This window comes from Oryctolagus cuniculus, chromosome 1 (genome assembly GCF_051225735.1).
Source record: "Oryctolagus cuniculus isolate XC-2025 breed Fujian yellow rabbit chromosome 1, ASM5122573v1, whole genome shotgun sequence".
NCBI lineage: Eukaryota > Metazoa > Chordata > Mammalia > Lagomorpha > Leporidae > Oryctolagus > Oryctolagus cuniculus.
Window position 1 is genome coordinate 190,415,508 of NC_142867.1, and position 12,587 is coordinate 190,428,094.

The 12,587-nt window shown below is 40.5% G+C and overlaps 1 protein-coding gene across 2 annotated transcripts in view; it reads right to left on the minus strand.

The window, feature by feature from the left end:
• Nucleotides 1-12,587, minus strand: part of PLAA (phospholipase A2 activating protein) — a 41,157-nt gene that overhangs the window by 13,373 nt on the left and 15,197 nt on the right. Inside the window, exons 7-11 of one of the 2 annotated variants that reach the window (XR_016224088.1) lie at nucleotides 9,211-9,380; nucleotides 5,290-5,447; nucleotides 4,344-4,563; nucleotides 923-991; nucleotides 264-534 (exon numbers count right to left, since the gene is read on the minus strand). Coding sequence is in view for 1 of the 2 variants with exons in the window: in XM_002708046.6 (XP_002708092.1) it covers nucleotides 923-991; nucleotides 4,344-4,563; nucleotides 5,290-5,447; nucleotides 9,211-9,380 (617 nt within the window). In the remaining variant the exon portion in view is untranslated. The remainder of the gene's footprint in view (nucleotides 1-263; nucleotides 535-922; nucleotides 992-4,343; nucleotides 4,564-5,289; nucleotides 5,448-9,210; nucleotides 9,381-12,587) is intronic. The other variant, XM_002708046.6, reaches the window with a different exon arrangement.

A 12,587-nucleotide genomic window follows, 5' to 3' on the forward strand; every position in this document is an offset into this window, starting at 1 on the left:
ATACTGGTTCCATCTAGAGCTGAAAAAGGACTGCAGTTGGTATTTTATAGCTCACAGTACTAACTCTGCTAGCAGATTCCATACAGGCCATGAATCTCTTTCTAAATTGGATATATTGTCCAGGAACAGTGGCTGAAGATCCAAAAACAGCATCATAAAAGATATCAAAGCCATTCTGAAAATAGATTTCTTCAGCTGCATTAAAGTCCAACTCTGGCCATTTTTTTTTTTTTCCAGTAGTGTTGATGGTGAGGCATGCATACCTTGATAAGTAAATTCAGTTTGAAGAGATACACCGACACTTCAAGGGCTTCAAGAAGGCCATTTATAACTTAGATTAGGAAGACTAATCTTGGATAGCTGAGTGGAATGTCTCCTTCCATTCTAAGTCAAAATATGCCTGGGCAGACTTCTTGAATGCAATGTTCCATCCAATATTAGAGACTCACATGGCTCCTTCTCTGCTCATGATTGGTAGCATCTCGCCAGTGATAGCACTCATGCTGTGTCTTGGTTGGTGGGTTCCCCTATTATCTAATTTCACAGATAAAAAAAATAGGCTCAGACAGGTTAAGTAACTTGCCAACTTTGCACAGCAAGTAGGGTGGTAGAGCCAGATTGTGAATCAACATCTGTCTGACTCTAAAAGCTATGCTAACTATTCTGTTCTCCTGGCAGGAAGTACCACTGGGGCAAACGATGAGTTCCAACTAATAAAATGCTATCTAATAGTCATGAAGAAGTCTACAAAAGTATTCCGGGAAAAAGCGAAATTCAGAAGTTAAAGGAGATTCATCAAAACAGAAAATACAGATAAGGGAATTATTAATTCCTGGATGACATCTCCAAAATATAAAGCCATACAATGCAAAACGCTATATATTGAGTGAAGAATGATGTAGTAATCAAAACTATATCGCACCTGTAAAAGGATCTGTTGTAGGCAGTGTGTTAGAAGATCCTGAAGTGCCTGGAACATACCGACCACCACCTGTGCATGCAAAACAGGAAAAGTTGAAATATTCCTGAATTTTGAATTTCATTAATAGCACATGCTTACATTACAGGAACCTAAACTTGGAGAAGAACAGAATAGTAACGCTGTCACATGACAGAAATTATAATCAGATATCTTATACCTAGGACAAAACTAAAATTTTAACGATTCTCCAAGTTTTGTTTTCCCAACTTTAATGCTTTTTTATATTAGTCCTAGCACTTGCATATTAAAATAAAATGAATTCAAACATAAAAAGAGAATTTCAGGTGATCTCTGACCTCAAAAATAATCACACACAATCTATTCCTGTCCTGTTCCTTTACAAATTCATGAGAATTCCTGCTGTTGCTACTGCTATCAAAACCACAGGCATTAAATGTTAATCTTTTTGAGAAGCCCTGGGTTCATTAATTCATGTGTCAAACAGTGCACTCAGTGCTGGGGATCCAGCAGGGAACAAAATTGCTTGTATCCACTGAAGCTTATAACCTACTGGAGAAGAGAATTACAAAGGGGATGAGTGTTACAAAGGAAACAGACTGCCATTTACACATTTACAAACGTGTGGTGTGTATGCGAATATATGTGTTGTTAGTTCCTCTAGGGAAATATAATCAAGTTGTTCACAAAAAGACTTGTAAAGATGCTTATGAAGTTAGAATCTTGAAAGGGCAAAACAAGCCAAGCAGTTGTTAGATTTCCAGGTAAAGCTAGCTACTTTAACACCTGTCCTTCGTCCCACATAATTTACACGACACAACAATGAGTCCACTCTTTTTCCCTGTAGTGTGAGATTACACCAACAAAAAATACAGGTTCTAAGCACCTAATTTTTTTTTCTTTTTTTTAATGTTAAGTACAAATATTTGGAAGTATACATAATTTATCATTCAGTAGTGAGTGATTTGATAGTTCTGTCAATGTACAGGTGAGATTATGTGAATGGGCAAGGGAATTGTGACTCAGGAGATAATTTGGATACATGGAGTATCCAAGGAAGGATTTGAGAAAGGAAGGCGACATGAAGTTCTTGTAGAATAGGGAAGAGCACAAGTACAAAACAGAGTCAGAAATTTCAACAGGAAAGCATCAACATTAAAGTTATCTACTGCAAAATCCTACTTAAAGTAGGCCCTGTAACCTAAGAAAAGAGGAGGCATTTTATTTCTTCCTGTACCTCAGTTTCCAGGATCTGGAATGCAAAGTAATACTGGTTGGATTATAAGTCACATTCTAAAAGCCAGAATTCAGACTAATGTTGCTAATGCATAGTTTATAGAAAGATATTAGCACCTAACCCTATTTTTAACATTTTAGATACCGCATACAAGTTGAGCATCCCTAATCTGAAAATCCAAAGTGCTTTAAAATATAAAATTTTTCAAGCAGCAACATGACGATACAAATGGAAAAATTTCACACCTGACCTCCTATGAAGAGTCATATTCAAAATATAGGTGTGCTAAAATTATTGCCTAAAATTACTTTTGGGATATATATATATGGTATTTTTTTTTATTTTTTATTTTTATTTATTTTTTTTTTTTGACAGGCAGAGTGGACAGTGAGAGAGAGAGACAGAGAGAAAGGTCTTCCTTTGCCGTTGGTTCACCCTCCAATGGCCGCCGCGGCCGGCGCACTGCGGCCAGCGCACCACGCTGATCCGATGGCAGGAGCCAGGAGCCAGGTGCTTTTCCTGGTCTCCCATGGGGTGCAGGGCCCAAGCACCTGGGCCATCCTCTGCTGCACTCCCTGGCCACAGCAGAGAGCTGGCCTGGAAGAGGGGCAACCGGGACAGAATCTGGCGCCCCAACCGGGACTAGAACCCGGTGTGCTGGTGCCGCTAGGCGGAGGATTAGCCTAGTGAGCCGCGGCGACGGCTATATGGTATTTTTTAAAATAAATAAATTTCATGTTTAGCCTTGGCTCCCTCCCCAGTATATCTCATTATATATTTGCAACTATTCCAGAATCTGAAAAAAAAAAATCTTAAGCCTAAAACACTTCTGGTCCCAGGCATTTCGGATAAAGCTGATACAAAGAGCTAACTTTATTAACTTAAAATAAATACGTAGAAAGCAAATCACATATAAAAAACCACCCACATTTCAATCCCAGATATGACACACAACTAACGGAATTTCTAGTTACTAAATTGTACCAAAATATATAGTTTTCTTATTTTTCCTGCAAAGAAACCTTTTATTTAATGAGTAAAAGTTTAATAAGTACAACTTTCGGAAAATAGTGATTCTTCCCACCATACCTGCCCTCCCACCCCAACTCCCACCCAGCTCCTCCTCCCTCTCCTATTCCCAGTCCCATTCTCATTAAGATTCGTTTTCAATTAACTTTCTATACAGAAGACCAACTCTACTAAGTAAATATCCCAACAGTTTGTACACACATACACACAAAAAAAACTGTTTGAGAACAAGTTTTACAGTTAATTCTCATAATACAATTCATTGAGGACAGAAGTCCTGCAAGGAAAGTAAGCATACAGTGACTCATATTGTTAATTTAACAATTATTTATTTATTATAATTATTTATGATGTCAGTAATCACCCAAGGCTCTTGACATGAGCTGCCAAGTTATGGCTACCTCTTTCCACCGGGGTCTCTCTCACAGAGATCCTTCATGTAGGACATTTTTTTGCCAGTGTCTTTGCTCTCCATGCCTGAATTGCTCTCATGGGCTTTTCAGCCAGACAAGAATGCCTTATGGGCTGATTCTGAGGTCAGAGTGCTAAAATATATAATTTTAAAAAGGAAAAACTATAAAAAGGAATTTTCAAGTTTCTTTTTTTCACATGGTTGAATTAAAATTGCTTAATTTTATTTATAGTGTAGCTGTATTTCTGAAAGAACAATTTACTTCTATAAATACAGAATTACGATATAATCTGACTTAAAATATGAATGCGTTGCAAAAGCCTGCTTCAGATCTTGAGTTTTATATAAACAGCTACTCATAATAGGTGTTTAAACACTTAAAAAAAAAAAAATCAACCAACATAGATGAAAGTACGTAAGACCTGGGGCTAGTGCTGTGGTACAGTGGGTTAAGCATCTGCCTGTGGTGCTGGCATCCCATATGGGCGCCAGTTCAAGTCCCGGCTGCTCCACTTCAGATCCAGCTCCCTGCTGATGGCCTGGGGAAAGCAGGAGAGGATGGCCCAACTGCTTGGGCTCCTACACCCACAAGGGAGATCTTGGGGAGTGAACCAGCAGATTAAGAGCTCTCTGTCTCTACCTCTCTCTGTCTGTAACTACATCTTTCAAGTAAATAAATTATTTTTTAAAAAAGTACATAAGACCTAATATAAACATTAATTTACCTGTAAATGGATCTGAAAAACTGGTATTCCCAAGTCCCAACATTTGACCTTTTGTGTTATCAATAATAAATTTAGCCACCTGATCCAAAAACATAGGATTCAAATCATTCTTCTGCAAGAAGTTGTATGCGGTTAACCAGGGATCATCACTGGTATTATATGGCAATTTATATGATGGTCCACCTTCATTGACATCAATTGAGAAAACATAATCAAATTCCTGTAACAGAAATATAGTCAGGAGATAAAAGATTACTAATTAATCTTTTCACATATTTCTTTTCATACATATTAATACATATTAACTCATACATACATATATAACAAATATTATGTGTTTTTCATTTTAATAATTACAGTAACTAAGCTTGCTTTAATGTACAATGCCAAAAACTCTCTGGCAAATAAGGACTAACAGAGACCACTCACATGTGCTGCAAGGTAGTATTTCAGTGGGGGAGGGGGGGTGCAGTGGAATGGAAGATAATTATGACCACATATTAATTCCAGAACCAAAGGAGGGCTGCCAATTGGTTGATCTCAAGGCCAAAAGTATCAGCTGTTACTATGCCCTACTCACCTAAACACGCTGGCATTTAAGTACTGCTCTGCAGTGTCCATCATGTTGTATCAAATTAAATACAGCCAGGCACAAGGCATTAGATGAAGGGTGGCATAGAATTCGTAATCCTAAATGGCTGGGAACTGCTTATGTATGGGAACTACTAAAAGATAATGCCCACTTTATTTATCAAATGCAGCTTTCTATACATGGAAAGATATCCTTTTAGTTAATCCTTTCAATACAGGGGGAAAAGATAATTTTCCTACAGTAATTTATTTCTAAATTTTAACAACCCCCCGCAAAACACTGTATCAGCATTGAGAAAACCTTTAACTTGGCTAATGATTTAAGATAATGATAATTAGAAAGAAATCAACATACTTTCCCTTCATATAAAACTTTTCCAGATGTTTGCTGATTAGCACCAGATGAGCCAACGACATCACCAATTTTTATCCACCTTCCTTCACTAACACTCCACTGATAGGCTTCAACTTTCTCCCCATCTCTGATGAGACGAGTCTGTCCTTCTCTAGTACCTTAAAATAAAAATTTTAAAAATCAAGATAGAATAAAATTCAAAAATATCTATTAACTTAAAAAATATTTTGTTATTTATTTGAGAAGCAGAGAGAGAAAGGAAGACAGTTCTCAATTGTTGGTTCACTCCCCAAATGCCTATAACAAGCTCTGGCTGGGGCTGAAGCCAGACGCTAGAAATTCAATCCAGGTCTCCCATTTGGGTGGCAAGGATCCAGTTAGCTGAGCCATCACTGCTGTGTCCCAGGATCAACACTGGCAGGAAGCTGGAGTCAGGAGCCAGAGACTGTATCGAATCCAGGCACTCCAATAAAGGACAAGGGCCTCTTAACCAATAGGCTAGGAGCCCACCCTTTCAGTTAGATTGATGCATTGGCATCCAAATTCTGCTCTTGGCCCTCTAGGGTATATCTTCAACCAGCAACCATAGAAATTTTTTTCAAAAGTTTAAGTGGGTTCTGACACTGTTCAGCATAAAACCCTTCGATGGCTTCTCATCTCTTGGCAAAAGTCTAAATTCTTGCAGTGGTGTACTAGACCAAATAAACTGTCCCTACCATCCCCTCTGATCTCATCCTCTACTCCTCCTCCCACCCACGTCACCCAATGTCAACCATGAAGCCTTTACACTGCCTATTTATTTTGCCTGTGACATTTTTCACATGATGCTGACAAGTTTCACATGATGCTGACAAGTTTTGCTCCTTTGTCTCCTTGACTTTACTCGAAATGTCACCTCAGCAAGGCTTTCGGAAGAAAGCTTAGCTACCTTCCCTCACTAACACTCTGCTGACGACTGCGACTTTCTCCCCATCTCTGATGAGGAAGCTGTTCTACGGGGACAGCTGTGTTCCTCTTCCACAGGGGAGACCAGTGACTGTCTAACTAGAGACTACTTTACCCAGATCCTTGAACTGGAAGTCTACTGATGTCACATTACTCAGCCATGGCCAGTGGAACGAGGCAAGCATAGTATGTCAGTTCTGGCCTAGTCCATCATCCCCTAATCTCTTATACCTTGTCTCAATCTGGGGCAACTTTTTGGTTTGGTTAAAGTAAATCCAACACGCAGCTATGGACTTCAAAAGAGAATTACATAGCTTTTTTCAGAAAATGTGGATGGGGGGGGGGGGTTTACAAGATTTAGAATCTGCAACTACATCAGTGGATTTTTTTAATGCTCTACTACTTATCTTTTGCCCATGTATGAGTCTGTAACAATATGCCGGTCATTTGGAAAACCATTTTGGGCAACCATTATTGTGGCACAGTGAGTTCAGTTGCTGCGGCAGCGCCAACATCCGATATGGTCACTGATTCCAGTCCTGGCTGCTCCACTTCTAATCCAGCTCCCTGCTAATGTGCCTGGGAAAGCAGCGGAGGATGACTCAATTGCTTGGGCTCCTGCACCCATGTGGGAAACCTAAAAGAACTCCTGGCACCTGGCTCCGGTCTGGCCCAGCCCTGGCCGTTGTGGCCATTTGGGGAGTAAACCAGCAGATGGCAGACCTCTTTCTCTGTTGCTCCCTCTCTAACTCGCCTTCAAATAAATAAGTAAAAATTTTTTAAAAATATAAGAAAATACCAATTCACTGACTCATGCAGATTTCCATATTTACACATTTTATTATTCGATATGAAAAACTGCATTTGTTAATATTATCACTATAATCATCAAACATTGGGAAGCTATCAAGCTTCTGGTGGCACATACAAATTTTCTAAATTTCCGATTTACACTTGAAAGCTTGAATTTTATCTTTGGCAACAAATACTGTCAGTTATATTCCTTAAAGTGACAAGCTCACTTTCATAATTTTGAAAAAATGTCTACGAGATACCGAAGCCTGAATAATCCTAGTCAGTCTTTCAAATAAAAATGGTATTTCGCCGGTGCCGCGGCTCTACAGGCTAATCCTCCGCCTTGCGGCGCCGGCACACCGGGTTCTAGTCCCAGTTGGGGTGCCGGATTCTGTCCCGGTTGCCCCTCTTCCAGGCCAGCTCTCTGCTGTGGCCCGGAAGTGCAGTGGAGGATGGCCCAAGTACTTGGGCCCTGCACCTGCATGGGAGACCAGGAGAAGCACCTGGCTCCTGCCTTCGGATCAGCGCGATGCGCCAGCCGCAGCCCACCGGCCGGGGCGGCCATTGGAGGGTGAACCAATGGCAAAAGGAAGACCTTTCTCTCTGTCTCTCTCACTGTCCACTCTGTCAAAAATTAAAAAAAAAAAAAAAAGGGTATTTCATTTAAAAAGTTATACTTCAGCCTGCAACTCAAATGACCAAACACACGGTTTTCTTTGAGATGGCACAGTGTATTTCACGTTTTGCTGCACTGAATATTAGAAAGAAAGATGTATATTAAAGCGTCAAGAAGGAATAAAGCAAGTTTTAATGCTTCATCAAAGACTTTCTTCAGGGCAAATGGCAGTGTTTTTAAAAACACAACTGCATGTCAGTGAAGAACACAGTAAGTACTAGAACAATTCAGTGCCACTGCATTGACCTGCATGCCAAAGAGGCAACAGTTTTGTTTACTTTGCCTTTGTACCTTAAATGTGAATGTTAGCAAAGTGTAAAAAGTCAAATAACAGCTCATAATAAAATTAGTTTTGACCTGGGCATTCTGAAAAGATCTCAGAATCTCTCAAGACCTATGAACCAAGCTTTGAGAAATACTTATATATCATTTGATAATATAATGAGTCAGGATATATCCAACACAAGATTTTATTTTAAGATTTTATTTAGGTTTATTTTTGTCCTCTGCTTTCAAACTCAAATGATAAGCAGACATGCCTTCACTGAAACTCATTTTTATGTTTTCTCTATACAACCTCTCTCGGGGAATCCAATCCAAGAAAAAATATCAAATGAGTGACTTTTGAGCGTGTACTGTATATAAGCTAACAGGGAGACTTTTTTTTTTTTTAATTAATTAATTGATTTAAAAGGCAGAGTTACAGAGAGGCAGAGGCAGAGAGAGACAGAGGTCTTCCATATGCTGGTTCACTCCCCAACCCGAAGCCAGGAGCCAGGAGCTTCTTCCAGGTCTCCCACGCGGGTGTAGGGGCCCAAAGACTTAGGCCATCTTCTACTGCTTTCCCAGGCCATAGGAGAGAGCTGCATAGGAAGTGAAGCAGCCAAGACTCAAACCAGCGCCCATATGGGATGCTGGAACAGCAGGTGGTGGCTTTACTCGACACAACAAGTGCCAGCCCCGAGATTCATTTTCTTAAAGGATTTTTGGGGGTCGGGCATTTGGCAAGATGGTTAAGATGTCAACTCGGACACCCCTATCCCGTGTCAGATGCTCTGCTCCTGATTCTAGCTTCCTGCTAATGTACACCCTGGGAGATAGCAAGTGACAGCTCAAATGCTTGGGTCCCTGCTACCCACGTCAAAGAACTGGACTGAGTTCCTGGCTCCTGGCTCCTGGCTTGGCCTAGCCCTGGCCATTGTGGACATTTAAGGTAGAAACTAGCAAATGGGATCTTGCTCTTTCTGTCACTCTGCCTTTCAAACAAATGAAAATTTTTTTAAAAAAATTTGTTTATGGGAAGTTTATTGACTCAAAGTCTAAACTGTGAGAGAGGTAAAAAGAACACAGTTTCTTTAATAGTTATGTGTGATAATAAAATCCTCAAAAGTCAGTATCTGGCAATGATAGGAACACTAAAACCACTGGCAAAACCTTGTTTTTATTTATCACTTATTATCCCAAAAGGCATTTGTTTTTACCGCTAAATAAAATGGAATATTTACCAGGTTCTCTCAGATGTTCCCTTCCAGGAAGCTGCTCAGCATTAATGTCCCCTAAATCACCAGTTTTGGAATCAATGGTTGCCTGAGACAGCTCTTTTTCAAAAGCCTTGATTTCCTCAGCACTTGCTGTCCGATCCTCTGATTCTGTAAACACTCTAATAATACCATCACTATAGGGAAAAACAAACTGATTTTAAAAGTCAGTGCCATAGAGTATTAACATTCTCACACCCCAATGAAATAATCTATACATATGAATGTAAGAAATGTTACTAAGCATCTATTATTGATAGCACTATACTAACTTCATTACACAATGTCTTCTAATATTTATTTCAACTATTTAAAGGAGAAGTTACTGGCAAAAGAGAAATATATCTTTACACAATTTTCAACTCCAAGTTAAATGTATCATTGCATTAATCTAGAGATACAGTACTTATGTTTAAAGTCAGTATTACAGCAGCATTATGGTATAGTGGCCTGGTTTACTTTATAAAGGTATCAAGGACCCAACATACAGTTTATTAAATAGCAAATGTGAAAATATGGCCTTTATTCTGCCAGTAATGAACAATGTGACTCCAACCACAGGAAAACAAACATCACAAAAAAACCCAGCCTCACGCTTAGACTGCATGGCAGTCCTCAATCTCTAGGCTCAGAAAAAATTACTTTATTTCCATAAATTCTCAATTCTAAAAGTTTGAAATAGCAAAGTTAGTACTTTCCACTTTCTCAAACATGCTTAGGGAGGTGGGGGTGGAAGGGAACTAAGCCGACAAATCAACCCTTGCCCCGGACAAAACATAAAACACTTCTACTTTGTTATACCCTCTAATCCTCACAGCTGTCACCTCTTTTTTCTTGCCTTCAATTCTAAGATAGTCTATAATCCTTTCCTTCATCCACCTCTTTAAGCAGCCCTTTATGGCTTCGTACATATCTTGTTTCTACAAAAATGTGATGTCAGAGAGTCACTAATGACATCTTTCAAAGCAAATCCAAACGCTTTTCTGATGTTCCATTCCCTGACGCTTCAAGTTCTTTTTGACCTTGATGACAATCTCTTTCAAAAATCTCCCCTTTTCTGTCTCTAAATGCCAACTTCTGTGTTTCTTTGTCCTGTTTAGCCTACTGGCCTCTCTCAGTATATTACAAGACTCAGTTCTTAATCTTCCACTCCTTGTCTATACTTCTTCCCTCAGAGACAGATCCCCACTGGTTTGCTTTGGGCAGCTTTGTGCAAATCTTCATCTTAGTCTCAGTTTGTCTTTTTTTAAAAAACGATTTTATTTGAAAGGAAGAAATAAAGAAGGAGAGAGAGATTCTTCCATACGCTGGTTCACTCGCCAAATAGCAACAACGGCCAGGGCTGGGCCAAGCCCAGGTCAGAGTCAGGAGCTTCTTCCAGGTCTCCTTGTGGGTGCAGGAGCCCAAGTACTTGGGCCATCTTCTGCTGTTTTCTCAGGCACATTAGGGGAGAGCTGGATCAGAAGCAGAGCAGCAAGAACTGGAACTGGCACCCATATGGTATACCAGCACTGCGGGCAGAGGCTTAACCTTTTACACCACAGCACCAGCCCCAGTCTCAGTTCTTGTATTAGGCTCCTAACTGCCCATGATCCGTTAGCTTGTGTGTGGCCCTCTATTACTCAGATTTCTGGAAGTCCAAAGTGAAGTCATCACTTTCTGTACCAAACTAATTCTCCCAATTCTCGATTTTTTTTAATGAGGAATTCCATTGAAGACTGCAGTTTTTTCTTTTTCTTTTTCTTTTTTTTTTTTTTTTTTTTTGACAGGCAGAGTTAAACAGTGAGAGAGAGAGACAGAGAGAGAGTTATAGACAGTTAGAGAGAGACAGAAAGAAAGGTCTTCCTTCTGTTGGTTCACTCCCCTAATGGCTGCCACAGCCACTGTGCCGGTGCGCTGCACCGATCTGAAGCCAGGAGCCAGGTGCTTCCTCCTGGTCTCCCATGCGGGTGCAGGGACCCAAACATTTGGGCCATCCTCCGCTGCCCTCCAGGGCCACAGCAGGGAGCTGGACTGGAAGAGCAGCAACTGGGACCAGTACCTGGCGCCCCAACCGGGACTAGAACCCGGGGTGCCGGCGCCGCAGACAGAGGATCAGCCTAGTGAGCCAAGGCGCCAGCAAAGACTGCAGCTTTATTAATTTCTTTATCCCGTTTTGGATAACATCTCCTCCAAATTATCTTCTATTTATCTCTTGTCCATTAGCATTGTACAACTGTTTTATAACTTCATACCCACACTACTTCAGCTGCTTTCTAGTTGCTTCCATATCCATTGTCACCTCTAGATAACTCCAGTCCATATGTTCAACAATTATCAAATTCTGCTTTAATCATATAATTTTTTCTCAAGAGATAAAACTTCTTGGGGCCCAGCATTGTGGCATAAAGCTGCCATCTATGATGCCAGCATCCCACATGGGCATTAGTTAAGAGTCCTGGCTGCTCCACTTCAGATCCAGCTCCATACTTATGTGCCTGGGAATGCAGTGGAAGGAGGTCAAAGTCCTTGGGTTCTTGCCACCCACGTGGAAGACCTGGAAGAAGCTCCCGACTTTTGGCTGCAGATCGACCCAGCTAAGGCCTTTGCAGCCATTTTGGAAGTGAACCAAGAGATGGGAGACCTCTCTCTCTCTCCCTCTCTAACTCTGACACTCAAATAAATAAATCTTAAAAAACAAACAAACAGAAGAAAGAAAGAAAAAGAAACAAAGAAAAATACTTGCAAACTCTTACTTCCCAGCACTGAAACTAAAAACATGCCTGGCATTCAAGGTACTCCAAAGTTAAGCTGCACCACACCTACCATCCACTATTCCCTAGCATTAGCATTCCTCTATTTTCCTTCATTCCTATGCAGATCATATTCATTCCCATGAAAGAAATTGAGAACTGTCATCTCTCAGTATCCATGGGGCTTAGTTTTACAACCAAAATTCATTGATGTTCAAGTCCCTTATATAAAATGGTATAGTATCTGTATGTATTATTTCTCAATGAAGATTTTTTTAAAAATTTACTTATTTATTTGAAAGGCAGAGTTAGAGAGAAAAGATAGAAAGAGAGATCTTCCATCTACTGGTTTACTCCCCGAACGGCTGTAACAGCCACAAGTGATGCAGGCCAAAGCCAGGAGCCAGGAGCTTCTTCTGCGTCTCCCATGTGAGTAAAGGGACCCAAGACTTGTGCCATCCTCTGCTGCTTTCCCAGACACATTGGCAGGGCGTGAGATCAGACGTGGAGCAACAGAGATTTGAACCAGCGCCCATATGGGATGCTGTGGCTGCAGGCCGAGGCTTTACCCCACTAAGCCACAGCGGTGGCCCCATATCTGTATGCATTCTA